At 30.7% G+C, this 19,533-nt stretch overlaps 3 protein-coding genes across 3 annotated transcripts; 1 reads left to right on the top strand and 2 right to left on the bottom strand.

Annotated features, from left to right (window-relative positions):
* Positions 1-1,271: 1,271 nt before the first annotated feature.
* Positions 1,272-3,127, bottom strand: LOC111421374 (beta-1,3-glucan-binding protein-like). Its single transcript, XM_023054520.2, has 7 exons — positions 2,874-3,127; positions 2,542-2,817; positions 2,329-2,486; positions 1,994-2,276; positions 1,698-1,934; positions 1,573-1,640; positions 1,272-1,516 (listed from the first exon to the last, which is right to left on the bottom strand). The coding sequence occupies exons 1-7, from the start codon at positions 3,046-3,048 to the stop codon at positions 1,313-1,315; spliced, it is 1,401 nt and encodes a 466-aa protein (XP_022910288.2). The 5' UTR covers positions 3,049-3,127; the 3' UTR covers positions 1,272-1,312.
* Positions 3,128-8,162: 5,035 nt separating this feature from the next.
* LOC111421232 (beta-1,3-glucan-binding protein 1-like) lies at positions 8,163-14,230 on the top strand. Its single transcript, XM_023054373.2, has 5 exons — positions 8,163-8,408; positions 12,751-12,978; positions 13,029-13,478; positions 13,533-13,837; positions 13,889-14,230. The coding sequence occupies exons 1-5, from the start codon at positions 8,285-8,287 to the stop codon at positions 14,090-14,092; spliced, it is 1,311 nt and encodes a 436-aa protein (XP_022910141.2). The 5' UTR covers positions 8,163-8,284; the 3' UTR covers positions 14,093-14,230.
* On the bottom strand, positions 14,219-19,309 carry LOC111421240 (beta-1,3-glucan-binding protein 1-like). The gene is made up of 7 exons (XM_023054385.2): positions 19,102-19,309; positions 18,837-19,049; positions 18,610-18,776; positions 18,432-18,556; positions 14,903-15,060; positions 14,542-14,846; positions 14,219-14,485 (listed from the first exon to the last, which is right to left on the bottom strand). The coding sequence occupies exons 1-7, from the start codon at positions 19,226-19,228 to the stop codon at positions 14,282-14,284; spliced, it is 1,299 nt and encodes a 432-aa protein (XP_022910153.2). The 5' UTR covers positions 19,229-19,309; the 3' UTR covers positions 14,219-14,281.
* Positions 19,310-19,533: the final 224 nt, after the last annotated feature.

Genomic DNA, 19,533 nt, shown 5'->3' with positions numbered 1-19,533 from the left:
TGAAATACAAGATTTACTTCACGCCATTTGGTCCTACATTCCCAGCTAGGATAACCCACCCGATTTCGCCTCCTCCTTCATAAGGAATCTTTATGGTGGTCTGGATCAGAATGGTTGGCACGGCCGTGTTTCAGTTGGCCTGTTGTGCAATCAGCTGTATCGCCTCAGGTTGATGGGGAGCAACGTTCAGAACCTAAAACTCATCCTCCTAACAATTCCGGGTTGGGACTTAAATTACAAGTTTTCCTCGCTTAAGAAGCTGCTTCTGCTCACTGCCAGGTGTTTTCGTTTCATTAGAAACTCTCAAAAACTTTATGTTTTAGACATTCTTACCATCAACGACAAACTTAACTCTGCTTTGTTGTTTTGGGTCTTGCAGTGTCAATAGAATCATTTTGTGGAAGAGATTGTGTATTTTCGGAAGGGAACAACATTGCTAAATGATTCTCATCATCAAAGAACTCTCCACGGAGTAACTCGGCTAACGATGTCCTCTTTAAAAGGACGGTGTTGGATTGTTGGAGGAAGAGTATACATCATCTGTACTAAACATCGACTCTAAGCCAGCCAGGAGTTAATGGGGCAACTACCACCTGCTCGAGTTACTTCATCGAGGCCTTTTCTACATTTCAGCTCAAAACTGTTAGAGGCAGAGGAGGTGAAACATACAAGGGCTACCTTATTGTATTTGTTTGCTTAGTTTTTGGTGATAAATGGGAAGCTGAAATAGTTCTAGCCTGCTTACCCACCAGAAATTTCAACCATTCTTGTTCTAAACTCCCAGCTTTTCATTGTCATCTCAGATGATCCAACTGACTTCGATGTTTTAATGCCAGATTACTTCCTGATTGATTCGGCTCTCAATATGATGGTACCTGAGCCATCTATTATCAACGAAAACATACTATTTATTATTATTACGTAGTATTATTAGTATTATTTATTTATTTATTAGTATTATTAACATTATTTATTATTATGTTTAAAGTGGTTTGAACAGTAGTTGTCCAGACTTCGGTAAGAACTTTTAAATTTTATGTTTGTATTCGGTTAGAGGCATTATTAGTTTTCAATTATTGGACATTTTTATTTCCGAAGAACTATTCTAACAATAACACGTTTATTTTAAGACATATTACGTATTATTAACGAATAAAGCAGAATCAACACAATCCTTCCCTGATTTGGGAACCCATTTAATAATCCTCCAAATGCTGATTGTGCAGATGATGCATGATAATATATTACAGTGGTAATAAAAATTTAGTAAGAAAACTTTAAGTTTTTGTATTACTTGAGATTCTATTATGATTTAGACAGCGAACACTTTCACATATTCTACTTGAAGATCTACTTCGTTATCAATCCAAGAATTGATCCAATCATTTTTGTGGTCTAAAAATTCTTTCAGTTGTTTAACCGCATCGTTTTTCCAAGGTTTCATGAAATTTCCTGATTTTGAATCGTCCGGGAAATCAAAATTACCTCCAACACCAACTCCAAGTGATATTCGATACTGTAATAAAATAAATTTAAGGAAATAAAGAATAAAAAGGAATATTAAATATTTACATTTCCTTCATTTACTGTTTGGTAAGTTGTGCTGTAAACATCGTTGTTAACAGCTAAAGTAATTTTGTCTGAAATTAATAAAAGTAAATCAAAATTTTTGAAAATTATAAAAGTGAAATAAGAACCTGGGGTCCATGTTAATGTAAAAATATTCATTTTATTTCTTAAATTCTCGCTGAGATTTATATTTTTTAATATATTAATATCCCTCATTTCCTCGCTGGATTTTAAATAACCACCAAATAAAATGCTGGAACCAATTTCCTTTCCTTCTTTAGTAACCAAATTTTTATTACCTCTTGAATATCCAATGAGAAATTTAGGATATTTTTTTGTTAAATCATCAGGAATTAATTCAATCTCTAAAAATAATACAAAACAATTAATTAATACACATTTTAATAAAGAAATATTTTATTACGCGGAAATATCCAATCTCCTCTCGGTAATTTCGCCTTAATCTCAACTTTTCCATATTTAAAAGAAAAATTTGAAACGATTTTTCCAGAAGTAATTGGTGGCAAATAATTTGCGCCGAGTTGTTTATAAAAGCAAGCTTGAGAAACGCTTCGAGTACATTTTTGGGTTAAATCCAATGTGCCAAAAATTCTAGGACTGGGTACAACAGTTGGTTTTAAATGTAAATTGGAATTTGAAATGAAAACACATTCAGGATTGTCTTGATAAGATACAAACTCGAAATTCTATAATTAACAAAATTAAAACAATTTATTTATTAATACCCTTATTTTCTACCTCTTCACTGTAAACAGGAATGTAATGCTCAACCGTCCAAAGAGTTTTGTTTAAAATTCCATTCGAAAAATCATCTTCAAAAATTGCGTTTTCCTCATCACAATTTATTTTTGCAGTTAATTGATTCGCAAGAGTAGATTCACAAAGAGATTCTAAAACTACATTTTCAAAAAATAATATAAATAAGATAATTTATGATTTTTTTTAGTTTACCTGTAATTGTAACTGATTGATTATCTACATAATTATATCGTTGAGCACCGAAATTAAATCCAAATTTAAAATTGCCACTCCCACCGAACGCTTTGGTAGGATCAAAATGATTGCTAATTATTTCTATTGTATAATTAACGAAATCGTTGATTTTTACTTTTTTATTTGGATCGAAATACGTCCAATCAAAAAGTAAATTTTCCATTTTTGGTGTGTGTACGATTCCATTATTAATTTGATAACTAAATTTAACTAATTCTAGAACATCGTTTCTTTCTAAAAATTGAAAAAAAAAATTATTAAAGTAAATCATTTCAAATAAAATATCTTACTTTTAATGTTAACTTGAAATCCTTTCGGTTTATAAGCACGAAAACTAATATCTGGAAACAAAGACTTTCCAAATAAAGACGATGGTAGACCACCAAATTGAAGTTGACACAACACAATTGGAATAAAATTTCCTAATAAAATCAAATTAATTACACATGTATGAATTAATTGCATTTTTTTATTCGTGTGCAATTTATTGAAATTATTAAGATGTTGTATCTGCGATCGTTTTGACCTCACTGATGTGTATGGGTCAACGTTATCCCGATGATATCCAAAGGTTTTTGTATTCGGGACTGTACAAGAAGGTGGGGATTTCCAACAGAATTGAAAGCGGTTTGTGTAAAAAATCTTAATCTTAATTGAATAATTTAAATTAATATAAATTTTGAAATAGCTTTATATTTTATCGAATCTTAATTATTTCGATAATTAAAGAAAATGATTTGATCCAAATCGACCAGTGTCTTTATATAATGTAAAATGAAAACGAAAACTTCAATACTTTTACTAGTCATCATCTATTAATATGTCTTACATGTTACGGCTTAAAAGGAAAAAAATGGAAAGTGGATGGAAATATCATCAAGCAAAAGAAAGAGAGCTAAACAGTTCATCTCTCCATCAATCAAACAGAGAGATTAAACTTTCTGTAAGTACAAGTTAGATGACAGATTTTAATAACAACTGTGAAACTGCATAGGTAGATGAAACGGTAGCAAAATTATTTCCCCCAGGAGCTAAGATACAACCGAGGTCTTTAATACAACCGCATTTCCTAATTTTATTAAAATGGTACATGCAAGTGGTTGAGAAAGAGTTAATGATCTATCTTTCAAAGCTTTCTTTTTCTGGTATTCCAATACAGCAAAAGCAGGATTCATTCTGTAAATACGATCATGCTTAGCAATACAAGTTTTTGGTTCGATTGTTTAGAAGAGGTTAGCAAAATGTGTATACTGTGTAACAGAATTCATATGTACTTACATAAAATACATATATGCATAACACATTCTTTACAATAATATATTTTATGTTGGCTAATTATGGAAACAAAACATTTTGCAGCAATAGTTCCACGAAAGTTTTATGCACGGAACTATCGTCAATTAGATACTATTTTAGAAGGTTTTCCACATCTAGTATTCCAGATCAAGTACATATTGGTATTTGACCCACAAACGAATTTCAAACGCACGAAAATATATTTCCTACTAACGTTACTGGTGAAATTGAGTTGCGCTATATAAAAAGTAGTGATAAAGAAGGAAGTAACAATAAAGCATAAAAATAAATAAATAATAAATAAAGCATAAAAAACATAAATTAGGCTTAAAGAAGACAAAACACTTCGTTGATAAAAGTATGATAGCAACGTTGATTTTCGTTGTTCGTTTAGCACCTATAAAGAATCAACTGGAAAATTGTATCTCTGTTGAAAAATTTGAAAAGTAGTTCGAAATTTTGATTTGACCATTTAATGCATTAAGATTTTGTAGCGATTTTACTTTCAAGAGGCTGTCATAAACTATCCTGTGAACGTAATTATAGGAATCTTGACGAAGATCTTGGGATACATGTTATTGCAAAAACTATGTCACTGAAAATATTTCAGGAAATCAAAAATTATATTCATTTAGCAGACAATTACAGTCTAAATACTCAAGATAAAATGATGTATCACTAAATCTTCTAAATATAAAAGAATGACCTGCCAAAAGCAGTGTGTTTCCTTTTTCATTGGAATATGTTCTGGTTTTCTATGTATTGAAAAGACTGTGTTTATGTATAATTAGATCTTGGACACAATAAAAGAACTCAAACCTGAGTTGATTATATTTTATAATCTAACAAAAGGGGCAATTTATGTCGATGAAATGAAAGCTTCATTTTATTCTAATAAATAAATAATTCTAATAAATAATTCACAAAGCAAATAACATGGGACTTATCAAAGCATCTTTGGTGTAGCCACATCTTATAAATCGTTCGAGCTTTCAAAATCTCTCTATCAATTTGCAAACATCAATAGCAAGAATAGCCTGAAATTCTAGATGAAAATCGCAGGCAAGAAATAGTAAATTTTGCTACATGTGTTCTTGCAGAAAGAACAGAAAAATAAAGAAGAGTTGCAGTTCTCATACGTAACCAATTTGTCCAGAATATTCCACTCAGATTTCTCCTAATTGCTTATGTGCATTTGAGAGAAATAAAATCGTTATAATAGGATTGCGTTCTGTTTTGATTTTATTGTTTGTAGTTTAAGTTTTTGTACTTTGTTGTGGATATAGTAAGCAAATATTGAGTTTTGCTTTTTGAACCTGTCACAGTTACCAAAAATATAATAATGTAATCTATAAAGCAACGTCTACTATAAATTGAATTAATAATTAATAAAATATTAACTTTACCTGCTATGTGAAAGGAAGTCTTATATGCGACCAACGTTGTGCCTTTAAACGTAGCCACCAAAGCCGGTTTAATAATATATCCTTCTTTAACATTAACTTTAACACTACCGATTCCAACGTCAGTAGAGAAGAGAGACAACTGCAAGCATTCGAGGATGAGTTTAAAAATTCTAATAGTCAGTATACTTTGATTATCCTAGTGAATTTATTAATTAGTGTTAATTTATTAATTAGTGTTAATTAGTGATTTGCTATATGTTTTCCAACTTACATAATGATTCATTAACCATAGAATACTAATAAATCCTAATTTTCTTTGCTCGATATTTTATTGATGCCGTCGCTTAATCAGGCTCCACGTCGAAGTATCTTCCAAATTAGTCTAGTCTCTGTGTACATCGTTGTGGCTACTTACTTTCTCAACTTTTAGCACCATCGTTATAAAATTTACTTGTGATTAGTGTTCAGGTAAATTTTCCAACAAAACAGATCTGCGATTGCTCTTCAAAGTATAGTCTCCGATATTTCTGGTGGTTTTTATGACTTAATTGCAGTCATATAACGAACAAAGATGGGGTTGTATACAGGTAGATTACGAACCCCAAACTCTGGCGTGAGTTGTTCAGGTCCACATTAACGAAAATTTCAATAACATAATATTTAAAAACTTAAATATCATTACTTTGTGTGAAAATACAACAATTTATTTAAGTCTATCTGAAAAGTACATTTGCTTAAATAATTTGTGATTATTATTATAAAATTTATTATCTTTTCACACTAATTCTAAGATAATTATAAAAAACATGTTTTAATTTTTATATTATAAATTAATACTTGCTTTTTTTTGTAAAATCATTTAAGTATAAGTAAATTTATATTCTTTACTACATTTCTGTTTTATTTTGTTGAATTTAAAATAAAATAAAAAAGAAGTGCGTTCCTGGACTTAGTTCCCTAGGATAACCTATCATAAATCATGTCCAGGTACTTTTTCCGGGTGATAATTACTGCCACTATTGTTTCTGAGGGTCATAAAAACCACATACATGATGGATGGTTGTCCCTACTTAGGCAAACAGAAAATAACCAAGGGGCACCATAGTTAAATAATTATCTACAATTGTCCAAATTTGTTCACGTTAGTAACAGAAACATAACGATGAACAATTGGTTCACGTTTGTTGGAATACCTGATAAAAATACTTTCAACAATGCATTTCGGAACTGTGATTTTGGCAAAAAAACAACAAACCAGGAATAATTTTAAATTACAATGAGACTACGGCTAAAGTAGACTCGTTTGGCCAGATTTGTTCAAATATGTCATGTAGTAGAAAAACCAACAAATGATTACTCAGCATTCTTTATGCACCATTATCAACAAACATGGAAAATCTAGACGATATTATAAATTTATGATCGGGCTAAGCCGTCAACTTGCTGGACCATGAATGGAACAAAGGATGGGAACTCAAAATTTATGACTAAAGTAGATTAAATGGTGTACAGAGTGTTCTAAGAATGACTAGTTCTTGTATCTTAACAAGTAAAATCTCTTTTTTATATTGTTAGGAGAAGATAATGTTCCTGCATATGCTTGATTAGGTTTTTCTTCTATAATTTGACTTAAGATATGTCTTAAAACTGTCTTCAAATGTTTCAAAAACTAAAAGTTGTTTTTCAAAACGTGTTGGTTCATTGGAAAGAGGACACTCTTATTACCACTTTAGGAAATTTTCATATTCATACTCCAAGAAGTGGATTTTATACGAATTTTTAAAGCTTAATCGGAGAAAATTGCAAAATTCGACAAATTTTTCGAATAATTCAAAAATTTATTTCTCAAAAACTAAAAGCGATTTTACAAAACGGCTTGTTGCATTAAAAAGAGGGTACTTTAATTAATAATTGGTGATTTTTCCACAAGGATCCTTCAAGAAATTAATTTTATAGCGAATTTTGAAAATTATCGATGAAAATTACAACATCGAAAATTTTATCAAAACTTCAAATATTGTTTTCTCAAAAACTAAAAGTTATTTTTCAAAACGGGTTGGTTCATTGGAAAGAGGACACTTTTATTAACACTTTAGGAAATTTTCATACTCATACTCCAAGAAGTGGATTTTATACGAATTTTTAAAACTCAATCGGCGAAAATTGCAAAATTCGAAAAAATTGTCGATCAATTCAAAAATTTATTTCTCAAGAACTGAAAGTGATTTTTCAAAACGGCTTTTTACATTAAGAAGAGGGATTGTTCCAATGAGGTTGCTAAAGACAAACCTGATATAAATAAAGTTGTATTCAATCCTATTGGGGTTGAACTTGATTATTATCTGCAGTGTCCAACACCTAAAAGAGATTCTAATTCTTGTGAATGGTGGAGTATTAAGTAATAGGTTTTTAATATCCGGCCAAAGCCGGATATTTGGTAATTATCCGGTATCCGGCCGGTTTTAAAAAATGGCCGGATAGGCCGGATATCCGTTTCACCACTAATTTTCGTCATCAACGTCTTGACTTTAGGACTAGTTTAGAATCTCTTGGAAAATATACACTTATTGGACTAACATTATTTATTTTGTTTACTAAATTATTGCCGAAAAAGATTTAAAAACTATTCAAAATAAATTTGAACATAAATAAGTTGGGTATGTTAAATGATTAAAAATGTTTTTAATCCTTAAAAGTAACAATCTTAATTTCTTTATCTTTCAAATAAATGAAATTTTAATAAACTCCATCCAAAAATTAGAAATAAAAATCATTAACGGCATAATCAAACAAATAATTAAAATAAAAACAAAAATTGCTTTAAGTTATCATTGTTGTTATGTTTAGAAGGTTAATTTTGGGGTCATCAATAAGTTTACTACACTCAAAATACATACATAGCAAGGTCGAAGTCGACGACGAGAACATTAACATTCAGATACAAGGCAGAACGAACTTGGTAGCAGACAGTAGTAGTAAAAGTGTTGTTCTCGGTGAAAATGAGTTGGTTAAGATTCGGTTTGGTTTTACAATTAATAATATGCCCGGTTTTTTGTCAATTTGTTTTTCCTGATGTAATTATTCAAGCATACAATCCAAAAGGGTTAAGGATATATGTTGAAGGTAAGGTCCAAGTAAAATTATACGAAAATATAGATGAGAACAAGAAAGTTTATAAACACGTTCTTAAGAACTCGTATTTCTAGAAGCTGAACAATCTTTTTTTTATCCACTCGGTAAATTGGGAATCCCGGTGATTCGTTTAAGGTTTTTTTATTTCTTTTTTGTTTAGTTTAATTAATTTGCAATGAAATAAGAAAAATTAGTGTTAAAATACTGCAGATGTATTAATAATGTTAAGATGTAATAAATGTGTCTTTTTCTTTTTAATTTTGGATAAAATCGTTTTCTAACCTTTATAAATAAATTCACAATAATTTTATTTTAGAGTTTTTAAATGTTTTAAATCCAAGGTCCTTTTTTAATATTTTTCGTTTAGATGTGCCATTTACCTCATTAAATTGTTATTAACACTTTGATTGTAACACATTATCTTTAAAAAGAGATTTGTGTTTAATTTCTTAGAAAAATCATTTATTCATTTTTATAAATAAGTACAAAATACTTTTTTTTTAATATTTCGAACTTTACAAGAGGAATGATTCAAACTGGAAATTATTTTAAAACGATGTGTTATTGTTATAAGCAGTATCATTAATACTTATGTTGATATTTGTGCTATTATTGCTATTGTTGAATGCTATTTGTCTATCGTAGCTTCTTAATATAACATCGTTCTTTGATATATTAAAGTTTTTCCTGTTTGGTATAAAAATGAGTAATAATATATAAAAATTTCTTAATAGTTTTATAATACTTAGTTTTATTATTAAAATTCTTTATTAAAACTTCATAACGTGCGCTACCACTAAATTTTAATTTAAAAATTATAGTTAACTTTTCTAATTGTTCTACTTTTCCTACCTTGCGATAAATAGTCATTCTTTCAATTTTTAATCCAATTACAAGTTCGTTTGTTGTAGCACTAATTCCACCTCTAATTATCTCCGCTCTTTGCTTCACATAATAATTTTCATTCACATTCACTTCAACACAATACATATCGATTTTTTCTGTGGATGTCAACTCTTTATTCTCTCCTTTATTCAAATTGGGTTTTAAAATTGTTGAGCACCTTCTGAATCGTTATATAATAATGCTCATAATTATACATTTCTGTTTAATAGTGGTTTATTTTCAACGCTCCAATTACAGTATGTGTTATACGACACTTTTCGATCGATGTTCGTCGTCATACAGAATGTTCTAATATTACGATTTGTTTACCTTTATTAAAAAAAATAAGACAATCTTTTTAATAATCTAAATTAAGTAAATAGCCAATTTTCAAATAACCTTTCTTCTTCTATACATTCATCACCCTTATTCCCATCCAAACTCTTCATAACATTGGGCTTGTCTTGTGTATTTCCATGAGCAGAACAAACTTCTTCTAAAATCGCTTTTTCCAAATCCTTTTCCTCTCTTTAATAGAGTACTTCAAAACTGTACATTTGTTCTGATTTAACATAAACATGTTTATCGCTTGATTTAACCTTTTTGATGTAAATATGCCTTTACTGGCTTATCTCTTGTAGTTTATTAAATGTGTCTAACAAAGACTTCAGGTTATATGCCAATCAATACTCAATTGACTGAATTTCGAGCTGATCTGAATCACATCTTCAACCATCAGCAAAAAGGAGAATTTTGTTAATATTTTGATCAAAATACAGATGTAATCTAAGAAGGCTGATTATATTTTATTGGATCCTTGGCTACTTGTACCGCCGTCTTCGAACAAAACCAATAAACATTACATTTAATGCTAACTATACAAAACTTTCAACATAAAATTTGCAAGGGGTAATATACCTCCTGAATAGAAGCTTTAAACAAACTGTAGAGTTGTTGGGGATCGAAACAAAACTTGCTGTATTTTCTCCTTCGTTCTCCTTCATTAATTTATAGAACTGTTTTGCCATTAACTGATGAACAGTTAAATCAAGAGTTTAAAATTTCCTTAAATTTTTACTCCCTACAAAATATGTTCCCTAGCAAATACTACAACAGTGATCACAACCTAATGTTGGGGAAAAGAAGAAGTATAATCCAGCTAGGAAGAAGAACAAGCGCAAAGAAATACAGTAAACTAAATATAGAATAACTGGATTTTGACCAACAAGAATTTGCGAAAAGTATGCAAAAAAAAGTATGTAAAAAACCTAGTTGCGGAAAAACGAATATCCTATGTATAAAATAGATCAGGCGCAATAACATGCAAAGAATACAAAGAAACAGAACACTCTCAAACATCCAATCAATGAAGAAAAGCTACCGGCAAAAGATTAAAGAAGATTTGAAGAGACAGTTAGACGAAAATTTGAAATTTATTGAAAAACAGAAAGAAACCAGTAAAAGAATTCATACAGACCACAAAGATAAAGCAGGAATCGAGAAGTTGATAAACAGAATGTCACCAGAGATCGATGAAATAACAAACGTGCTCATTAAATATGGCGGGCACGCACTAGTAAATGAAATATATACCCTGTTTAATATAATTATCAAAAGTAAAAGAATACCATCTCAATAGAAATGCAGAATACTGACGCAAATCTTCAAGAAGGGTGAAAACACAAAAACAAGCAATTATAGAGGAATTATAGAGGAATTAGGCTCTTGAGTTGTATCAAACAATTGATGTCCAGAATGCTATCACAAGAAAAATCAGCATTTAGGATCTGTAAACACCAACTGGGATTCAGAAAAAGACAACTCGACTGATACAAATCTTCAAAAAGGGTGAAAAGACATATTCAAGCAATTGTACGGGAATTAGCCTCTTGAGCTGTATCAAAAAATTGATGTCCAGAATGCTATCACAAGAAAAATTAGCATTTAGGATCTATAAATAATAACAGGAATTCAGAAAAAACAACTCAACTGATAGAAATCTTCAAGAAGAGCGAAAAGACATACTCAAGCAATTATAGGGGAATTAGCCTCTTAAGTTGTATCAAAAAATTGGTGTTCAGAATGCTATCAGAAGAAAAATTAGCGTTTGGGATCTGTAAACAATAACAGGGATGCAAAAAAAACAATTCAACTATAGATCTAACTTCTTCGTTATCCGACGAATAACTGAGAATGCCATAGAGATCGACAAGACAACTTTGATGCGTTTTGTAGAGCTTTTATTTTCAAGGTGATTGAAATAATACAACGTACACGTTTTAACTTGCATTAAAGCCACTATAGCAAAACAATAGCAGAAAACTACCGTTCGATTCTGGACCAAATAAGAGAAAAAAGTATTTGTACTTGAACCAATTGGGGCAAAAAATAGCGAAACGTCGGGTAATGTAATGTCACCAGTACTAAGTATAAACAGCGATACCGAAAATGGAGAATTGGAATGAATGCAGCCAGAGGTACAATAATAAACACCAAATAATCCTATTTGACATCCAGTACAGGTAAAAGAAAATCTACAAAGACTTATAAGGAGTCACTATTAGACATACTAAGTGAAAAGAGGACGGAGGAAGTAGATGGAGATACATATATTTTTCTATCGCTACTTCCGGTGTTTACGAAATTTGACGAAGACCAGAAACTTATTGCTATGACCGAAATTAAGAATGTAATGACTCTCTATTCCGCCTGCAGCTAGTGTACCAACTTCAACCACCCACCTCTTTTGCTAGTTAATCAACTCAAGATCCATTACCGTTTGTAGGAGAATGCCAGAATAGAGATTGCCGAAAAACGCCAGAGAGAGAAAACCACATGAGACCAGACCTTCTGGAGGCCCCTCGAAAAGGTGGTGTGAAAGTTGTAGTTTAGTATCCCAGTCGAGATTCTGAACTGTTGAAGAAAGACCCCGACTTTCGAGTTCTATTATAAGAACAAGAAGAAGGCCAAGAAATAATTTTGTTCTAAATCTTCTTCTTTCAAGAAATATCATTTAATAACAATAAGTTATCATTTGAACATTAAAAAGATTTTGTAAAAAAATGGAAGACATGATCCGTTTTTAGGTAAATCAACAAAAAGATGAGAAAAGTGGAGTTCGTGTTTTTAAAAATCATAAAATAACTTTTATGTTAAATTAAAACTTAAGCTTTATGCAGATCTTACAAGTTCTGGTAATGTTGTATTAAGTCTATTTTGATTCTTGGACGCCCAATTGCATCTTTCTCCTGTATTGTAACATCAATTCGATTAATAATATCATAACAAACTGCAAGTGGTAATCTCGTTGATGGTAGACTACAACTATACTACAACTATATGATTGATTAATTTGCTTAATGAATAAACTTAAGTTAGAATATCTTAGTTTTAAACATTTTCATAAAAATTCAACATTATTTCAATTTTATATTTTCTATTTTTCCAGCTAGACCAGATATAAAATTATTTGTATTCGAAGGAAAAATTAATGAAAAAATTGAAGGAACTGCTCCTGGTGATATTTCAGTGGACGTAAAGACACCAACAGATGGAAAATTCAGTTATTACGATGGCGATTTACAATTAAATGTTGGAGATACGATTTATTATTGGGTTTATGTCCAATCAGATAAAGCCGGTTTTACTAGATTAGACCGATCTTGGAAAGTTACAAGTAATTATTTTTACATCATATATTTCCATTTTTTTAAATATTCTTTTTAGGTTTATTAAATCCACAACAAGATTGTATGGATACCCGAACTGTAGTTGCCGGACCCGGAAAACCAATATGTCAAGGAAATATAATTTTTGAAGACGGCTTTTCAAACGGAGTCATTGATAGTTCCTTATGGAGTGTTGAGCAATACATTCCATTATATACCGAAGATAATTATGAATTTGTTTCTTATCAAGATATTAATCAATGCAGATTTGTTAGGGATTCTAAATTATTTTTAAAACCGATTATAGTTGGCGAAAATGACATTTTAGGAACTTTAGATTTAACGAAAGGCTGTACAAGATCCAATAAACATGCTTGTTTTCACCAACAAATCGGATCCAATATTATTCCTCCGATTAAATCCGGAAAAATCGTTTCAAAACTTGCTTTCAAATATGGAAAGGTTGAAATAAGAGCTAAAGTTCCGGTTGGTGATTGGATTTATCCTCGTAAGTTGAATTTGATTATAAAATATATTGTACTCAAAAAATTTTAATTTTTAGAAATCGAATTAGTTCCTGATGATCCTTCAAAACAATACCCGAAATTCTTGATAGCTTATACAAGAGGAAACGAAAGATTAACATTAGTCAACGGATTCGATCTTGGTTCAACATTACTTTTTGGGGGATACGCAAATTCGTCGCAAGAACCCGAAAGAAGCACAAGTTTACCATCTATTAGGGTTACAAGTCCAATTGGATCGGATATGAACGTTTTTACTTTAATTTGGTCACCCAATCAAATCGAGTTGTTATTAAACGGTGAAGTTTACGGAACCATTCCCAAATCATTTAATTTAGACAATGTAAGTACGAATTAAAAGAAAGAATTTTTGAATAATTATGGTTTTTTTTAGTATCGAATTTCACTGGGAGTTGGTGTTGGCGGTAATGTTGATTTTCCCGATGGGGTTTTATCGGGAAGTTTTCGAAAACCATGGAGAAATAATGTTATTAAACAGGCAAAAGCCTTTTTCGATGAAAAAAGTACGTGGGCTAGCACGTGGAAAGGTGACGACGTCGCTCTTCAAGTAGATTACGTTAAAGTTTATGCAATATAAGAAGTTTTAAATTATCTTTGCTGAAAGGAAAGCAGTAATTAAAGAATATGTACTTCACTAAAAATTCTTCAAAATAATTCCTGTTTCGACTAGAATGTTATGTAATTTTTTTAATAAAACAAAAAGTTTCTTTATTTATATACATATTTATTTTTTATCAAATAATCGACTTAAAGGAAAATATAAAACTCATAGAGCGTAAACGCGTACATAATCGATTTGCAAAGCAACATCATTTTCAATCCAAGTAGAAAACCATTCATCTTTTGCATTCAAAAACTTTTTTGCTTGTTTCGAGTCGTTATTTAACCAAGGTTTCTTCTTATTTCCGGATTTTGCTTCGTTGGGAAAATCGAAATTTCCCCCGACTCCTACACCGAAAGCTATTCGATACTGAAATAAAAAAAATAATTAATTTTATAATTAATATTTTAAATAATTAATTTTACATCGCTTAATTCTTTATGTGCAATTTTTATGCGACCATAAACTTCATTGTCGTACGCAAAAAGTAACATATCCGGGGTCCAAACAACCGAATATTTTTTTATTTCTTTATTTGGTTCGGATAATACTTTACTTTTTAACCCAGCGCTTCTTTCTGGTTCTTTATAATCAGATACGAAGCCTCCATAAAGTATGTTATTTCCGATATCGTCGCCATTTTTTAATGTTAATTGTGGGTTTCCTCTTGAATAAGCGATAACAATTTTTGGATATTTACGCGAAACGTGATTTGGAACTAATTCTACTTCTGTAAAGTAAAAAAAAATTGTAATGTAAATTTTGGTCATGTTTTTGTTGTGTTACGTGGATAAATCCAATCTCCAACTGGTAATTTTGCTCCTATTTCGATTCTTCCGTATTTAAATGCAAATTTTGAAAATATTTTGGTTGATTTTATCGGTGGGTTGATGTAAGGTCCAATTGGTTGATGATAACAAGATTCAGGTAATGATTTTGTACATCTACAAAAAGGATTAATATCACAGAATTATTATAAAATATTAATATTCAAACTAGACCGTTAAAAATACTAGATAAATGCAAGAACACTTGTTACCGGATGAACACTTGTTCGTGAATTGTATTTCTTTTCATTGAATTCACAAACAAGTACATGAACACATTGTAAGGTGACGCTTGCAATTTCCGCTCATAGGTTTTAGTTGACTGTTAAGAAATGTTTTAAATAGTTGACACAGTTTCTGGTGAAAAAAAAATTTATTTAATGAAAACATTGCAAGTTTGCAATCCAAATCCAATAGTATAGCAGACGAAGTCTGTTAATAAAAAGTGTTACATTAGATAATATTAAATTTGGAGTTCAACAACGCCTTGAGGAACGTAACAAAGAGAAGAGTACGAAAACCGAAATTTATTCTAATTTTACTGTAAGTATTTTTCTTATTACATAACTACTAGTATATGTGGTTATTACCAGAGGGTGAGAAATAGTGATAAGTGATAAACAGTTCAAATCTTATATACATAGTAGCTTAGATGAATCATAAACTCAAATATCACAAATCACATTTCCAAGAAATCTTAACACCATTACCCTTTATTTATGTTCCTATAAAACCCTAAAGACAGTTAAATCCTAGGTTCCACGCGTAAATCTTTGAATATACCAATTTGGGTTGGTTAAAACGTTGCGCAAACTTTAAACCAATATTAAATGTATTCGATATACATTTACATTATACATACGATATACAAAATTTTTCCAAAATTTGTAAATTCTATTACAGTAGAACTTTGTTCTATGTGGATTACTATCAAAATTGCCTATGGAAAATCTCGGTATAACCAATCATATGAATCAGTGGACTAACCGAGATACTAAGTCATGATGACCACTTGGATGAAACCAATCAGGGGAGTCACTGGTCTGAAACCCTCAGATTTATTAAGCAATGAGAAACAGAGCTTACCAGGAATGTTCACCATATGATGCAGTATTTGGTCCTAGCTAGTTCAAGCTTACAACCCAATATACTCAAGGGTTTGGAAAAAGAAGATATGGAGCGCGTATCATCAAACAATAATGTGTCAGAAATTGAAATCTCCAGCTCGCAGTGCAAACAGCAGTTAATAGCCGATAATGTTGGATCTTGTGTGCATTCTCAGCTTTTTTCATCGCCGTCAACATGTATGTTTACCGCCGTGTTAGAAGAAAATAGTTTCTATGCATTACAGCATCCCCAATTATTACTGCGTGCCTACAAAGTGTTTCTGAAAGGCGAAGATGGAAGCAGTTCATGATGGCGTTGGAAATAGCAAAACTAATACTGGGATGTGTAAAGGTGGTATTATCATAACGTTGAGTACATAAATTAAGTATGATAACAAGACAATCAAATATGATCAGGATAAAAATATGAGAAAAAGCAAATATTCAAACAAAATGGAAATGTTAACTAATTAACGAGTATATACAAGCAATTATATCAGTAAACAGAAGAAATATCGAGAACAGAAGACATACACGAAGAAACAGCCGAAGAGATCGAAAAAAACACAAGTAAAGACCGGAAATTGAAAACGCGGAAAACCTAAGGGTTAGATAACATTACAATTGAGATGGTCATATGCGGAGCTAACCTACTGTTTGTTCAATTGTACATTGTTTACAACAACTGTCAAAGTGTGACGATCTCCATAATTAAAAAAGGAAAAAGCTGATCCTAGCAATTATCGAGGAATAAATCTTTTAAGTTCAGTACTAAAACTAATGGCAAAGATAACAGTGGATGTCCAACAAAATAGGTCAGCAATAGACGCTATGAGCTACTCCATCAGAGATCAAAAAAAAAATCATTGAATTCGATAAATCAGCTTTTATGTGTTTCATACTCAACTCACGCAAGCTTTCGCCAAGTTGAAACTAACTGATGTATTAGAAATATTAAAGAACAGAAATGCAGACTGATACATTCTAGCAATTATCAAAGAATTGAACAGCAACAACACAACTTACATTGAAATGGCTATCAAAAGGACAGACAAACAAAATCCCAATACTGTTGAGTATAAGGCAGAGGTAACGTCATCACGAAGAACTCAAGAATGTCAAGAGCGCTGGTGATGGGTGTAGAATGAGAAGTAAACAAATCAATATAATCTGTTACGCTGACAATGCCGTCTTAATATCCGAAGACACAATTTACAGAAGTTATTATATGATTTCGAAACTAATCCAAAAATATTCAACATGACCATTTTAACTCAAAAAATGCAATACAGTGAAATAAGTTTCAAAGAGTTTCAGCAAAACCAGCAATTATATCAGGGTATCTACGTGGCATAGTACGACGAAACAAATATATGAGCATCAAAAGTGAGGTCAGAGTGACACAAAACATGCATACATGTTATCGTCGGAATTTACCCAGGACGGTCGGGGGCGCTCTTTGTTCGAGAGTGACTAAGAATTACTTTTTGCATAACTCTCCGGTTTACTTACGATAAAATTTACCTGAAGTGAGTCAGTTGTTCACTGTATTTTGTATAAGGCAGTCAAATATAGTTTTTGGCAAAAGCTAAAAGTCGTTTTCTTTAGTAACGTTACCTCAACGCTAACATACATACGTAAAAATGTACCAAAAGACATCAAAAACACCTGAGGCATTGAGGATATTGTTAGATGGGCCAGAAAGCGAAGAAGGAATTTAAGAAGCGAAGAATTTAAATTTTATAATTTTCATATACAATGGTTTTCGTTGTATCAAAGCTGTACAAAACTGGACTACTACCAAATCGGATTGGGATAATTGCATTGTACGTATTTTGATCAACTTTTTGTTACTACCAGTTTATGATATCAAAAGTTTCACCAAAGAAGAACTAATGGTAACGAATGTGTGACTGTTGGAACTGGCCTTATTTTGCAGAACAGTTGCAGTAAACATTGTTTTGAGTTAGAAAATACAAGGAAAATATATATGGCCACAACTGATTTGTTGGAAAATATACATCAAAAGTTCGAAGAAAAATATAATACTTTCATGGAAACACTGTTCTGGGATTATCAATGTGCAAATTAAATACATATTTTATTTTCTAAGAAGGAAAAGAAAATTTTGCTGGAATATTTCCGAAATTTTGGCATGAAAGTGCAGCATGGAAATGAAACCCTATCATAACACCTAAACTCTCTACAAATAAGAAAATGTATTGCTTCAACATTTTTTGGTGTAGATGGTGAAAATGTTTATTGTGTTTAGATCTGATTGAAAAACTCAAATCATTCAATATTTGTACATAGTACATCTTTTCCTAGAGTAGACTTTTGAAATTTTCTGTTGTAGATTAGCATCAAGAAATGTTTACTTACCCTTGTCTTAAATCTAAAATGTTGTCCATTTCTTCTGGAGCACGTACAGTTGGTTTTATGAATAATCTTGAATTTGAAATGAATTTACAATCGTTTGAATCTTGATAAGAAACAAATTCATAATTCTAAAAACTCAAAAAATAATATTTGTTCATTTTAAGTAATTTAAAATAAATACATCTTCAGTATATTGTGGAATGTATTGTTCAATATTCCAAACGCTCGAATTTAAATTTTCATTAACAAAATCATCCTCAAACAATAAATCACTACCACAATGTTTCTTTTCTAATCCAGGGGTTAAGGTTTGTGTTTCTAAACATTCTCCATTTAAAGGAGTATAATCTAAAAGTTAACACAAAAAAATTGAATTCATGAAAATGAATTCTTTTTTTTAAATCTCACATAAAATAGTTGATACAGCATTTTTAGAATACTCAGTTTTATCCTTTTTCCAAACAGTAACTTCAAAGCTAATTTCGTCTCCTATATTTAATTTTAAATTTCTATTATGAGATGACCAACGTCCATTTGAATCCAATTTAGTTGCCCAAATAATTATAGATCTTCCATTATTCAATCGACCGAGAAATCGAAACTCTTTAACATCTTCAAGATCTAGAACAAAGGAACTAAATCCCCGTTTTTATTGATTCTTTCTTAAATATACCATTTCCTTCTATATAAGTTGTAAATCCTTTCGGTTTATGAGCTAATATAACGGGTTCAAAGGTAAACTCACTTAACGTCACAGAAATTAACAACAATACAATAAAAAACCTTAACATTTTCGACATTCATATCAGACTGTTTTCAAAAGTAGAGGATCTCTTGTATATATTTAACCTTGTAGTGGGGATTTTAAACTGTGAGAATTAAGTAAGCAAAAAATTGGGATTATCAGTATAACGTAGATAATTCTTGGAATCTTGGTGATATAAGAATTCCCCTTTTTGAATCTCTTCATTTTTTAGGCATGGTTAAAAAAAATTTATTAGTCATCTATGTCTATAATTTATATATTATTCAAATAAATTGTAAAATTTTTTATGTCTTTATTATTTATTGTTAAATAATAAATAAAATTATAAATATATAGGCC

This window comes from Onthophagus taurus, chromosome 1, assembly GCF_036711975.1.
Source record: "Onthophagus taurus isolate NC chromosome 1, IU_Otau_3.0, whole genome shotgun sequence".
NCBI lineage: Eukaryota > Metazoa > Arthropoda > Insecta > Coleoptera > Scarabaeidae > Onthophagus > Onthophagus taurus.
Note: the sequence above shows the minus strand (reverse complement) of the source record. Positions and strands in the feature narration are given on the sequence as shown.

Coding starts and splice junctions, on each gene's coding strand:
- LOC111421374 (XM_023054520.2), bottom strand. CDS start 3,048: ATGCAATTAATTCATACATGTGTAATTAATTTGATTTTATTAGGAAAT. Junction 1,935..1,993: donor AGGAGATTGGATATTTCCGC/GTAATAAAATAT, acceptor TATTATTTTTAG/AGATTGAATTAATTCCTGAT. Junction 1,517..1,572: donor AAACAGTAAATGAAGGAAAT/GTAAATATTTAA, acceptor ATTTTATTACAG/TATCGAATATCACTTGGAGT.
- LOC111421232 (XM_023054373.2), top strand. CDS start 8,285: ATGAGTTGGTTAAGATTCGGTTTGGTTTTACAATTAATAATATGCCCG. Junction 13,479..13,532: donor TGGTGATTGGATTTATCCTC/GTAAGTTGAATT, acceptor TTTAATTTTTAG/AAATCGAATTAGTTCCTGAT. Junction 13,838..13,888: donor AATCATTTAATTTAGACAAT/GTAAGTACGAAT, acceptor GGTTTTTTTTAG/TATCGAATTTCACTGGGAGT.
- LOC111421240 (XM_023054385.2), bottom strand. CDS start 19,228: ATGTCGAAAATGTTAAGGTTTTTTATTGTATTGTTGTTAATTTCTGTG. Junction 18,557..18,609: donor TTCCACAATATACTGAAGAT/GTATTTATTTTA, acceptor TTGAGTTTTTAG/AATTATGAATTTGTTTCTTA. Junction 14,486..14,541: donor CACATAAAGAATTAAGCGAT/GTAAAATTAATT, acceptor TTTTTATTTCAG/TATCGAATAGCTTTCGGTGT.